We start from the raw sequence: 13,432 nt of genomic DNA, 5'->3' as shown, positions 1-13,432 counted from the left end.
ACTAAGATAATAACAATTGAGTACAAGGATCAATTTCTTACTCTACTCCACTCATTGAGAAGGCTATCTCCTAATTTGCCCATGTAGGGACATGTTCTAGATGGAGAAGGACTGCTAGAACAGTGAGCACTGGCTGGGCTGTTGTGTGCAGAGGGTGATGGATTCTACTCTGCAGGAGCCTGGGAAGTACCACAGGTGTTTGTCTACTTAATCTCTTTAAACAAAGCCAAATGGGAACACCACGGTGTGCAGGGATCATCCCACAGTACCTGAGCAAGAGAAGTGGGGCAGGAACAGAGATGAGGACCAAGTTTAGCCAAGACACCAGAGCAGCAGGAAAGTTGGTGACAATGGGCCAGGTCCAAGACCAAAACAGGTCAATACAGAAGTAGTCAACAGCCTGCTCAGAATCAGGTTCAGCAATGGCAGGGAGATCCATTAGCAAGCCTAAGTCACCATGAGAAGATTCCACAGGTGTGCATAACTCCTGCCAAACTGGAAACCCCAACTCCTGCAATAAAGATAAAGCTCCCTGGGCTGAGCTTAAACAGAGATGGGGTCAAATAAGCAGAAGGTGGAGAGGTAGCCCCACCTGAGGCTGCTCAGGGGGATAAAGGCTTATTAGTTTACATTGGGAAAACTTGTCACTGACTGAAAATGCCCATTTCTCACCTTTGAGTACAGTGAAAGACCAGAGTCATAAGCTCAGTTGTTGGACATCCAGGCACTAAATATGGATAACCCCTCTGGGGATGGAAAACTGGGTTCTCACGTGTCCATACAGGAACATCAGTAGCTCCAGAGATGGAGTCACTTGTGCTTCATGTCCCATTTGGGGACCCTCTGCAAGATTTGAAATGGCTCTAAACCCATTCTCATTGTGTCAGCAAGTTCAGATCAAAACCTTTGCATGGTTTTTGCTGCTAAACTGGGAACCAGAACTCCTCTTATGATATTCAACCTCCCTGGGCTGAGACTAGAGATGGTGGGCAAATAGGCAGAGGGTGGGGATGGAGCCCCAGCTGAGGCTGTTCAGAGGGATAAAGGCCTATTAGTTCAACCTGGGACAATTCATCATTGCCTCAAAATGCCCATTCCTCACTCTGGAATACAGTGGAAGCCCTAAAGCACCAGCTCAGGTGTTGGACATCCAAGCACTATGTGTGGATAACCTCACTGGGGATGGAAATCTGGGTTCTCAAGTGTCCACAGAGGGACAGCAGAAGCTCCAGAGATGGAGTCACTTGTGCTTCATGTCCCATTTGGGGACCCTCTGCAAGATCTGAAAAGTCTCTAAACCCATCCTCATACTGTTGCCAAGGTCAGACAGAAACCTTTGTATGGTCCACAAGTACATCAGAAGCATCCTATAAGCTGCTCATCACTGCTGCTGTGTAGCTGTGCTCAGAGATGGCTTATTCATTCTATATCTTTTAGATACCCAAGCACCACAATGCCTTTCAGAGGTGATTTCACACGCTTTCCTTTTCCTTCTCTTTGTTTCACTCCTCTCTGTTTTCCTCTGGTAAAGCACGAGCAGCCCTGGAGGCTTCCTCCCAGGAGAGCACATGCAACTGTATTTACAGCCCCACAAGCACCACAAGCTCAGCTCTTGGAGTCTGGCAGGAGCTCACTTCTCTTCACATCAGGTGCTTAACAGAAGTGATGCTGGCACGTAGATGTTCTCTGCTGCATTGAGGATAAACCCTTGGCTCCCATCACTCTGTGGCAGAGGGAAGGCCAGGAGGTAACACCAAGACAAAGCAGAGCCTCACCTGCATTGAGGCAGTTGGCTTGCTTCTTCATATTCTAATGTCCTATTTAGCAATGCTGTGTCAGAAAACAGGCTTACAAATGAGGGTTTTCTTTATGAAAGGGGGAGCTATGGCTGATGTAGGTTGTTTTTCTTTTACATAGGCAGCTAAAACAAGATTCACTGATTTACTCAAGAGTTAAATGAGGATGAATCTTGTTATAAAGAAATGCAACATTCCAGATTGTCAGCAGAATATAGTCACTAAGAAACCAGCCTTTGGAATCAGCACATTTTCACATCAACTCAGCTGTCAAGCAAGCAGCTTAATGCCCATGGGTTTAGGATGCTTTAGTGTACTGGAGGTCACAAAGGTATAAATCCTGATTTTATTCATGTGTATTTCATCCTTAGTGAATGATCTCAAATAGTTTGATAAATGTGATTTGAAGACCAGAATGATAATCAAAACCCAAGGGAAAATATCTGGAAGTCATGCATGTGTAACCTGGGGTTTCCCTGGGACTGGGACTTTCTCTTGCTCCAAGCTTGCGTGCACTCACCATGAGTTTCCTCTTAGCTGTCTTCTGAAACAAATTGCTTCCAAACTGAGAGTTAATAAAGATTTGATTCTTTTTTAAAATCTCAAAAAAGAAGTATTAAATTTAATCCACAATTTTAAGTGTCACATCTTGGAAAAACAAAAATGCCATTTGTTGCTACAATGCTCTTGCTGTTCATTTCTAAATACCTCAACTGAAAAACATAAAGTATACATAATTTGGGTATAGAAAATGTAGTAGAATATTTTAAAATGTAGCAGTTACAATGGTTAATGATAGAGATTAGATATGATCCAAAAGTGAATCTCTATTTATAATCATAATCATGCTTCTCTTCCTTTTGTCTCAGCAGGTAACAACTGGTCATGGGAAGAAATCACACCCAGGCTAAATTCATCTTACTGGGAATTACAGACAGCCCATGTGAGCAGACTCCTCTTTTTGTCTTGTTTCTACTGATTTACATTGTCACTTTGGTGGAGAACATTGGTATTATCATCTTGGTGCGGGTGTCTCCCAGCCTCCAAACCCCCATGTACTTCTTCCTCACTCATTTTGCCTTCATTGACATCTGCTATTCCACAGTCATCTCCCCCAGGATGCTGGCAGACCTGTTATCAGAGGACAAAACCATTTCTTTCACTGGCTGCATGATGCAGTTCCTCACTTTTATTTTCTTTGGCAGTGCTGAGTGTCACCTCCTGGCCATGATGGCATATGACCGGCACGTTGCTATCTGCCACCCCCTGCTTTATGTGACCATCATCTCCAGCCACGTCTGCTGGCAGCTGGTAGCATCATCCTACCTATTTGCCTTCCTCAGTGCTGCCATCTGCACATGGTGTACGTTTGGAGGTTCTTTCTGTGGACCCCAACACATTGACCACTTTTTCTGCGATATCGTCCCTGTGCTTAAACTCCTCTGCCCTAATAAATACAGCAGCGAGATGGTCATCTTTGCCTTTCTCACCATCAATGTGGTGGGCACGAGCATGGTCATTTTGCTCTCCTACATATCTATCCTCTGCACTGTGCTGAGGATGTGCTCAGCACAGAGCAGGGCCAGAGCCTTCCACACCTGCGCATCCCATTTGATGGCTGTTGTTTTATTCTTCGGGACAGCATTCTTCATGTACCTACAACCTCCATCTAGCCACAGGAGCCTGGATAAGGTGGCCTCCATCTTCTATGCTTTGCTCACCCCCATGCTTAACCCGTTCATTTATAGTCTCAGGAACAGGGAGGTGAAGGCGGCTCTGGTCAAGTGTGGAAGGAGGTTGCTCAGCAGATGACAGCGTAAAAGAGTTGTATCATCTAGGACGCACAGTTCATCTTAAGTGAGAAAGCCTTTGGGGAACGAAAACAATGGGATTTTCCAGTAACCCTCATCATTTTATATAGGTTCATCCAGAATTCCTGTACATGAGTCAATGACAGTATTGAACGAGAAATACACACCCCAAATCACATCTTCCTTGAAAGGAAACCAAGACAAGAGGAACCTCATACTTCATTTCAATTCACAGTCACCAGCTTGTTGGAAGAGATTACCCTCAACTATCTCAGGCCTCTTTTCCTCACAGAAAACAGCAATCAGTTTTATTCAGTTACAACTTTTGTCAGTGATAACTGTGTATTTTTCTTGCAAGATTCTTGACCTTGCCCCTCAGCTCCAATAAAATTCCTCACTCTTACCTGCGTGTTCCTTATTAAAGCTGCTGGGGTGGGAGGGAAGAGGAAGTGTAGTTTTACATTTGCTTGCTGAAAAAGAGTCAAAGAAAAGGTTTCAAAAGATTCATTGCATTTGTTTGTGCCTTTCAAAGAGAAGAAGCTGGTGGGAATCAAGATCTCAAGCTGTGCCTTTGAATATCAAGGGGAAACCCTCCCCAGTCTGCAGCTCCACAATAGGTTTCACTTCAAGTAAGGAAGTATAGAAAACATAATTCATAATACAGATTGATGAACTGTGCTGAGATTACCCAGTGTTTAGGACAAACTGGGCATATCAAGAGGTCCTCCCATTCATTTTAAGTGGTGTTATACACTCATTTTAAGTGCCCTTTACTTAAATAGTGAGACAAATGGAATTCCACTTGAAGATCAGCACCCGCATCCCATGTCCATGCCCAGCTCACACTAAAGCACACCAGGAAACAGCAAGTGGTCTGTTGCACTTATAAATACAGCATGAGGCACGTTTCCGTAGGTGAAAGACAATCCTGAACCCAGGATCAATGGTAACTGAGAGCTGTCTGTGTCAGGAAGAAGCAAAAAAACACTGGTGTGGGAAAACATTTTTCCTTTACCTGTTGTGAGTGAGAATTAACTTATATTTGGAAAGTATACGGGTCATGAACAGTGTCCTTTGTGTGCTCTGGAAAACAGCAGCGAGAGAAGAGACGTTATCCTAGGTCTGGGGAAAAGTGGCTTCTATCTGTGGTCAGTGAGGGAGCCAGAATTGATGTAATTACTTGCTGATGAGCTTGGGAGGACAGAGACTTTGATATCGGAGAGCTTCTTGAAAACCTTCACCACACCTTGGTTTCTTCTTTAGGGACTGTAGTGGTAGGAAAAGGGGCAATGGGTTAAAACTTAAACAGAGGAAGTTTAGATTGGATATAAGGAGGAAGTTCTTTACTGTAAGGGTGGTGAGGCACTGGAATGGGCTGCTCAGGGGAGTTGTGAATGCTCCATTTTTGGTGGTGTTCAAGGCCAGGCTGGACAGAACCTTGGGTGACATGGTTTAGTGTGAGGTGTCCCTGCCCACGGCAGAGGGGTTAGAAGTAGGTGATCTTAAGGTCCTTTCCAAACGTAACTATTCTATGATTCTATGATACTTCATTCTATTTTGTTGCATATTGTAGCTGAGACATGTAGAATATATACAAATAGAATCACAGACCCACAGAAAACCCAAGTTTCACCTCAAGAGATCATCCGGTCCAAGCTTTAATAGGAAAGAGAGCCTAGATGAGCAGTGTCACATGTAGGCCTTATCACTGCTCTATGAATTACCCCACTCTGGTGTTCTTATCTCTGCTTTGGTTTAAGAAAGCTTCCAAAGCAAAGACAACTGAAATGCATAAAGGTTTTCCTAGACCTGGTGCTACATTCCTAAGAGAGTTCTGGATTGCCATAGCCTTGTATGTAGTGGATTCAACTTTGTGAATGTCCAAGAGGAACTTCAGTCTAACGTACAGGAGAGGAACAACTGTCAATTCCAGCAATACAAGAAACAGGCTTGGGGTTCTGGAAATACATTTTATGACAAAAGCATCACTGTATGATTCTGCTTCAATCTTTGCAGAGAAGGGATCTACAAAACACAGAATTCCCTGGCTGTAGACACAAAATTCCCACATCAAATACATCATACAGGTCCTCTCCATAGAAGTCTAATATCATACTTGATAAAAGAGAAAGCACTAACACCAGAATAGAACACATGAAATGAATGTGCACTTTTTTACTAAATTTCCCTCACTGAGAAGACAATTACCTATTTTACCCATACAGGAACATGGTCTGGATGGAGAGGGGCAGCCAAAGCAGTGAGCACTGCCTGGGCTGTTGCATACAGTTTTACTCTGCAGGAGCCTGGGAAGTATCACAGGTGTTTGTCTACTTAATCTCTTTAAGCAAAGCCAAAGGGGAACACCACAGTGTGCAGGGATCATCCCACAGTACCTGAGCAAGAGAAGTAGGGCAGGAACAGAGACCTGGGCCAAGTTCAGCCAAGACTCCAGAGCATCAGGAAAGTTGGTGATGATGAGGCAGAAACAAGTCCAAGCCAAGTCAATTCCCTGGTCAGCATCCAGTCCAGAAATTGCTGAACAGATCCATGGTGAAGCCTAGGTCAACATCAAAGGATTCCTCAGTTGTACAAAACTGGAAACCACAGCTGCTCTAATAAAGCACAAGCTCCCTGGTCTGAACTTAAATAGAGATAGGGGACAAATGGGCAGAGGGTGGGGATGGAGCCCCAGCTGAGGCTGGTCAGTGGGACAAAGGCCTATTAGTTCAACCTGGGACACTTCATCATTGCCTCAAAATGCCCCTTTCTGACCCTTGAATATAGGAGAAGCCCAGAAGCACATGCTCAGGTGTTGGCACCCATGCACTACACATGGATAACCCCACTGGAGATGAAAATCTGGCCTCTCAAGTGTGCACAGGGGGACAGCAGCAAATCCAGAGATGGAGTCACTTGTGCTTCATGTCCCATTTGGGGACCCTCTGCAAGATCTGAAATGTCTCTAAACCCATTCTCATACTGTTGCCAAGGTCAGACAAAAACCTTTGAGTGGCCCCAAAGTACATCAGGAGCATCATGCAAGCTGCCCATAACTGCCGCTGTGCAGCTGTTCTCAGGTGTGGCTCATCCACACCATGTCTCTCAGATGCCCAAGCACCACAATGCCTTTCAGAGGTGATTCCACACCCTTTCCTTTTCCTTCTCTTTGTTTTCCTCTGGGAAAGCATGAGCAGCCCTGGAGGCTTCCTCCCAGGAGAGCACATGCAACTGTATTTACAGCCCCACAAGCACCAAAAGCTCAGCTCTTGGAGTCTGGCAGGAGCTCACTTCTCTTCACATCAGGTGCTTAACAGAGCTGATGCTGGCACGTAGATGTTCTCTGCTGTGTTGAGGATAAACCCTTGGCTCCCATCACTCTGTGGCAGAGGGAAGGCACAGGAGGTAACACCAAGACAAAGCAGAGCCTCACCTGCATTGAGGCAGTTGGCTTGCTTCTGCATTTCCTCATGTCCCCTTTTTTGGGGGTGTGTCATAAAATAGCCTTACCAATGTGGGGTTTTTTTTATACTAAGAAGGAGCAATGACTTATGCAGTTTGCTTTCTTTTACATCGGCAACTAAACCAGATGCACTAATTTGTTCAAGTGTTAAATGAGGATGAATCTTATTTTGTTATAAAGAAATATAAATTTCAGATTGTCAATAGAATATAATCACTAACAAATCAGCCTTTGGAATCAGTGCGTTTTAAATATCAACTCTGTTTTTAAGGAAGCAAATTAATGCCCATGGTTTTAGGAGGCTTTAGTGTGCTGTATCTCAGAAAGGTATAAATCATGAGTTTATCAATGTTCATGTTACCTGTTGTGAATGATCTCAAATAGTTTGATAAATGTGATTTGGTGACATGAATGATAATTAAAAGTCAAGGCAATATATCTAGAGGACATTAATGTGTAAGCTGAGATTTCACTGGGACTGGGACTTTCTCTTGCTCCAGGTTTACATTCACTGCTATGAGCTCCCTTTGAGGTGTCTTCCAGCACAAATTGCCTCCAAACCAAAAGTGAATAAAGATCTGATTCTTTTAGCATACCTGAAAACACACGTGTTTGAATAAATCTGTAGTTTTATGTATCCCAGCAACAAGTGGCATTTGTTTCTTCTATGTGTTCCCTGTTCTTTCGAAAAGTACCACAAGTGAAAAAAATAACACATATATAATGTGGGATAGAAAATACAGTAAAATATATTAATTCCACCAAAATGTCAAGGTTAAACTAGTGACTGATTGTAGTTAGATCCACACGTGCATATCTCTTTTTAATCAGTGTGATGTTTTAATTCCTTTTGTCTCAGCAGGTAACAACTGGTCATGGGAAGAAATCACACCCAGGCTAAATTCATCCTACTGGGAATTACTGACAGCCCATGTGCACAAACTCCTCTTTTTGTCTTGTTTCTATTGATTTACATTGTCACTTTGGTGGGGAACGTTGGCATTATCATCTTGTTTCAGGTGTCTCCCAGCCTCCACACCCCCATGTACTTCTTCCTCACTCATTTTGCATTCATTGACATCTGCTATTCCACAGTCATCTCCCCCAGGATGCTGGCAGACCTGTTATCAGAGGACAAAACCATTTCTTTGTCTGACTGCATGATCCAGTTCCTCAGCTTCACATTCTTTGGCAGTGCTGAGTGTCATCTCCTGGCCATGATGGCATATGACAGGCACGTTGCTATCTGTCACCCCCTGCTTTATGTGACCATCATCTCCAGGCGCATCTGCTGGCAGCTGTTAGCATCATCCTACCTATTTGCCTTCCTCAGTGCCATCATCTACACATTGTGCGTGTTTGGAGGTTCCTTCTGTGGTCCCAACCACATCAATCACTTCTTCTGCGACATCGTCCCTGTGTTAAAGCTTGTGTGTTCCAACACACACAGCAGTGAGATGGTCATCTTTGCCTTTGTCACCATCAATGGGGTAGGTGCGAGCGTAGTCATTTTGCTCTCCTACATCTCTATCCTCTGCACCGTGCTGAGGATGTGCTCAGCACAGAGCAGGGCCAGAGCCTTCCACACCTGTGCCTCCCATTTGATGGCTGTTCTCTTATTCTTTGGGTCAGCATTCTTCATGTACCTACAACCTCCATCTAGCCACAGGAGCCTGGATAAGGTAGCTTCGATCTTCTACACCGTGATTACCCCCATGCTCAATCCATTCATCTACAGCCTGAGGAACAAGGAGGTGAAGGAGGCTCTGGTGAGGTGCGGGAGGAGGTTCTTCAACCACTGGCAACATGGAAGAGTTCTGTCATCTGGGACAAGACTTCATCTTAACTGAAGAAGACTGCGATGCACTAAAACAATGAGATTTTCCACTAACCCTCATGACTCTATTTACACTCTTCCACAGCTCCTGCATAAATGTCAATGACAGTATGTAATGAGAAAGAGACCCAGCCATCACATCTTCCTTGAAAGGAAATCAAGAGGAGAGAACCTCAAGCTTCATTTCACTTCGCAGGCCCTCTCCTGGAGGAGGAAATTACCCTCAATTATCCCAGGCCTCTTTTCCTCACGGGAAACACCAATCAGCTTTATTCAGTTACAACTTTTGACTATGATAAAGATGCATTTTTCTTGCAAGATTCTTGACCTTGCCCCTCAGCTCCAATAAAATTCCTCACTCTTACCTGTGAGCTCTTTATTAAAGCTGTTGTGATGGGAGGGAAGGGGAAGTGTAGTTTTAATTTGCTTGCTGAAAAGGAGTCGAAGAAAAGGTTTCAAAAGATTCATTGCATTTGTTTGTGCCTTTCAAAGAGAAGAAGCTGGTGGGAATCAAGAATCTGCACCTTTGAATATGAAGGGGAGTCCCTCCCCACATTGCAGCTTCACAGTAGATTTCACTTTAAAGAAGAAATTTTAGACAATTATAATTCATAATAGAGGATGATGAACTGTGCTGATACCTCCTACTGTTACGGACAGTTCGGGCACATCAAGATCTCCTCTCATTCATTTTAAGGGGTGTTTTATATTCATTTGAAGTGACCTTTTACCTAAATGTTGAGACAAATGGAATTCCAGCTGGAGATCTGCACCCACATCCCATGTGCATGCCCAGCTTATGGTCAAGCACATTGGGAAACAGCAAATAGTGGATTTCATATAAGAATTAAGCATGTGGGAAGTTTCTATAGGTGAAAGATAATCCTGAACACAGAATCAATGGTAATTGAGAGCTGTTTGGGAATCAAAGAAGCCAAAACACAGCGATGGGGGAAAATAGCTTTTGTGAGTTGGAATTATCTTATATTTGGAAAGTATATTTATGATCAACACACTGTTTATGTGTCCTGAAAACAACACTATGAAAGGACACATTGGCTTAGGTGTGGGGGGAACGTGGCTCCTACCTGCCTTCAACAAAGGAGCCAGAATCGGTGTCATTAAATGCTAAAGAGCTTGGCAGGACAGAGACCTTTGATATAGGACAGCTTCCTTCAAAACCCTCCCCATATCTTGTTTTCTTCCATTTTGTTGGATATTTCATAGAATCATAGAATAGTTAGGGTCGCAAAGGACCTTAAGATCATCTAGTTTCAACCTCCCTGCCATGGGCAAGGACACCTCACACTAAACCATGCCACCTAAGGCTTAGACTATACATATAGAATCATAGAGCCACAGAAAGCCCAAGTTGGACCTCAAAAGATCATCTAGTCTGAGCTTTTGTGGAAACAGGAGTCTCGACGAGCAGTGTCATGTGTAGGGCTCATCGCTGCTTGATGAATTACCCCACTCTGGTGTCCTTATGTCCTCTTGGGTTTAAGAAAGTTTCCAAAACAGAGACAACTGAAATGCTCAAACATTTACGCAAACTTGATGCTACGTTCCTAAGAGAGGTCTGGATTGCCACAGTCTTGTGTGGTGGATCCAACTCAGTGAACTGGCAATGGGAGCCTCAGTCTAACATATAGGGGAGGCAGCATTGTGAATTCCAGCAACACAAGAAAAAAGCTTGAGGTTTTGGAATACATTTTATACTGGGAGCATCATTGCATGATTCTGTTTCAATCTTTGCAGAGAAGGGATCTAAAAAGCAGAAAGTCCTGGCTGTAGACACAAACTTCCCACATCAAATACATGACAGAGGTTCCTCTCCATAAGTGGTTCTGATACCTCAAAAAGCAAGCACCTTTTGGCAGGAAGAGCTGGGCATGGGTCTCTTTGCCCTGTGCTTCAGGTGCTGTTAGATCAGCCTGAACAATTTAAAGGAGAAAATCGTATTCTCTGGAAATGATTCAAAACCTGGCCTATATTGAAATGAGCATTAAAGATGGTATTATTCGACAGCCTTATCAACCTAACAATTAGTTAACAATTCTCATCTTTAGATACCGTATCTTTATCCATAGATAACAGAGAGGATAGATATCTCAGAGCAGTGCCGAACATAGATGAGGTTAATGCCATTTTTTCTCTTAAATGTACTTAATTTGTTACCTTGATTCCATTTCCTGCACTTTTACAGAAAAATTTCATTGCCCTTTAGTGACTGAGGAGAAAGGCCCTGAAAATAAGAAGAGGTCATGAGGCAGGTTTTAAGCCATCAACTGGGAGATGGTGATGGCTGTGCAAGAGCATTTTGACAGGGCTAGCAAGGAGCCCAGAGCTAATGTCCAGTGCCCATCTGAAAAGACCAAGAGAGAAGAGGGGAAAAAAAATACAGGCAGATTGATAAATCAGATTGTCTGTGGCCTTGTGGCACGAAGCAGTCATAGGAAGAAAGACAGACTTGGAAATGGTTCCAAACCAGGTCTTTAAGCCTAAGGAGTAGGGAAGGCAAAAAAAAATCCTTGGTGTCAAGTGAAGCTCTGGAGACCTCTGTCACAAAACCAGCAGCCAAACGTCCTGCCAAAGCTACTTCCACCTGACAAAGTCCCTCAGGGCATTCTTCACCTCCCTGTTCCTGAGGCTGTAGATCAGGGGGTTCAGCATGGGCACCACCAGCGAGTAGAACACAGCAAAGACCTTATCCGTGCTCAGGCTGCTGCCAGACCCTGGTCGGAAGTTCAGGGCGAGGATGGACCCGTGGAAGATGGTGACTCCAGCCAGGTGAGAGGTGCATGTAGAAAAGGCTTTGTACCGCCCCTGAGCAGAGCTGATCCTTGAGACGGCAGCGAGGATGAAGGTGTAGGAGACCAGGACAGCCGAGATGGTCACCATCTCCACCAGCCCACCGAGGACAAATATCAGACACCTATTGACAAGTGTGTCAGAGCAGGAGAGGGCTAGAACAGGCGTGATTTCACAGTAGAAGTGGTTGACCTTGGCTGGCTGGCATAAAGGCAGGCTGAAGGTGAACTCCGTGTGCACCCAAGAATGCAGCAGGCCAAGCACATAGGAACTGGCCACCAGCAGCACGCAGACCCGGTGGGACATGATGGACGAGTACAGCAAGGGCTTGCAGATGGCCATGTAGCGGTCGTAAGCCATCGCAGCCAGGAGGAAGCACTCGGTGGTGCCAAAGGCTATGAAGAAGTAAAGCTGGGTGGCACAGCCAATGACAGAGATTGTTTTCTTCCCCATGAGAAGGTTCATTAATGTCCTCGATGCCACCACCGATGAGTAGCAAGCATCGAGGAGAGATAAGTTGCTGAGGAAAAAGTACATGGGGGACTGCAGCTGAGCACTGCTCCTGATGAGCACAACCATGCCTAGGTTCCCCACCAGCGAGATGAAGTAAATGAGGAAGAACAGGATGAACAAAGGTGCTTGTAGTTGCCGGTTGTCCGTCAGTCCCACAAGAGTCAGCTTTGTCACTTGCTTGGTTTGATTTTCCTCAGCCATCTTCTCCTAAAGCACTGTAAGATGTATAGAGCCTGTATAGAGGCACTGTATAGAGCCATAATAAACAGTTAATGGAGACACTCAGCACCTAAAAAGCCCAGCAATCCCCAGTGCCTGGATGGCAAACCCTCTCCTTATCAGAGATTTGCCTCATTTGCATCAACATTCATCAAAGACCAGTTTGGCAAAACAATGAAGTTTTTATTCTAGTAGCAGTTACTCTGCCAAGTGTTCTCTATTCCAGTCATTCTAATACATCTCTATTTCTATCTGTTGTGTAGAAATGGCATGTATCACATTTCAGTGCAACCCTCCCAAGTTCTAACAAAGAAAGAGTAAAAGAAGGGGTTCAGTGCTTCCTGTAAAGAATTAGTGACATCAAGAATGAAAATCTCACACCAGAGCACGTCTTTAGAGGTGACATGGTCTAGTTTGAGATGTCGCTGCCCACGCCTGGGAGGTTGGAACTAGCTGAACTTCAGGTGCTTTCCAACCCAAACCAGCCTGTGATTCTATAATTCTAGGATTTAGAATCATAGAATCAACTAGGTTGGAAAAGACCTTTAAGATCATCAAGTCCAGCCTTTGAACTAAAATAGCACATTTGGCATCTTAGGAAGCCTTCCCCATAGAGGTTTTCCTTAAAGGTGATTTTGCTTGCACACTGCAGAGAGAAAAATGGAAAACCCCATTTATTCTTCCATAACTTTTCATCTATTTTGCTATTTCAGGGTTATTCTTTTATGGAGTATATAGAAATGGTGAGGTGCCATCATGAGGGAAAAGAGAAACCATTAAAACCAAAAACGGCACAACAAATCTTTGCCTTTTTATCAACCTTCCCTACATCTCCTCTTTCAAAATTCATGCTGAAGAGTTCTAAATATATGGAAATACACCATTACATCCTGCTTTTTAATCACAGTGTCAGGGAGGGATACAGAGCAGGCTTCACAGGGGTCCAGAAGGAACCACTGTAACATAAACACTTAGAAGAGAC

At 44.1% G+C, this 13,432-nt stretch overlaps 3 protein-coding genes across 3 annotated transcripts; 2 read left to right on the top strand and 1 right to left on the bottom strand.

The window, feature by feature from the left end:
• Positions 1-2,681: 2,681 nt before the first annotated feature.
• LOC308221352 (olfactory receptor 5AP2-like) lies at positions 2,682-3,608 on the top strand (the record flags this gene model as incomplete). Its single annotated transcript, XM_080618335.1, has 1 exon — positions 2,682-3,608. One exon carries the CDS (start codon positions 2,682-2,684, stop codon positions 3,606-3,608), a length of 927 nt encoding a protein of 308 aa, XP_080474461.1.
• A 4,337-nt stretch (positions 3,609-7,945) lies between these two features.
• LOC308221351 (olfactory receptor 8U3-like) lies at positions 7,946-8,920 on the top strand (the record flags this gene model as incomplete). The annotated part of the gene is made up of 1 exon (XM_080618334.1): positions 7,946-8,920. The coding sequence occupies one exon, from the start codon at positions 7,946-7,948 to the stop codon at positions 8,918-8,920; it is 975 nt and encodes a 324-aa protein (XP_080474460.1).
• A 2,582-nt stretch (positions 8,921-11,502) lies between these two features.
• Positions 11,503-12,432, bottom strand: LOC308220772 (olfactory receptor 5T17-like; the record flags this gene model as incomplete). Its single annotated transcript, XM_080617164.1, has 1 exon — positions 11,503-12,432. One exon carries the CDS (start codon positions 12,430-12,432, stop codon positions 11,503-11,505), a length of 930 nt encoding a protein of 309 aa, XP_080473290.1.
• Between the last annotated feature and the right edge of the window lie 1,000 nt (positions 12,433-13,432).

This window comes from Psittacula echo, assembly GCF_963264785.1.
Source record: "Psittacula echo genome assembly, chromosome: 5".
In the NCBI taxonomy this organism is placed as follows: Eukaryota; Metazoa; Chordata; class Aves; order Psittaciformes; family Psittacidae; genus Psittacula; species Psittacula echo.
Note: the sequence above shows the minus strand (reverse complement) of the source record. Positions and strands in the feature narration are given on the sequence as shown.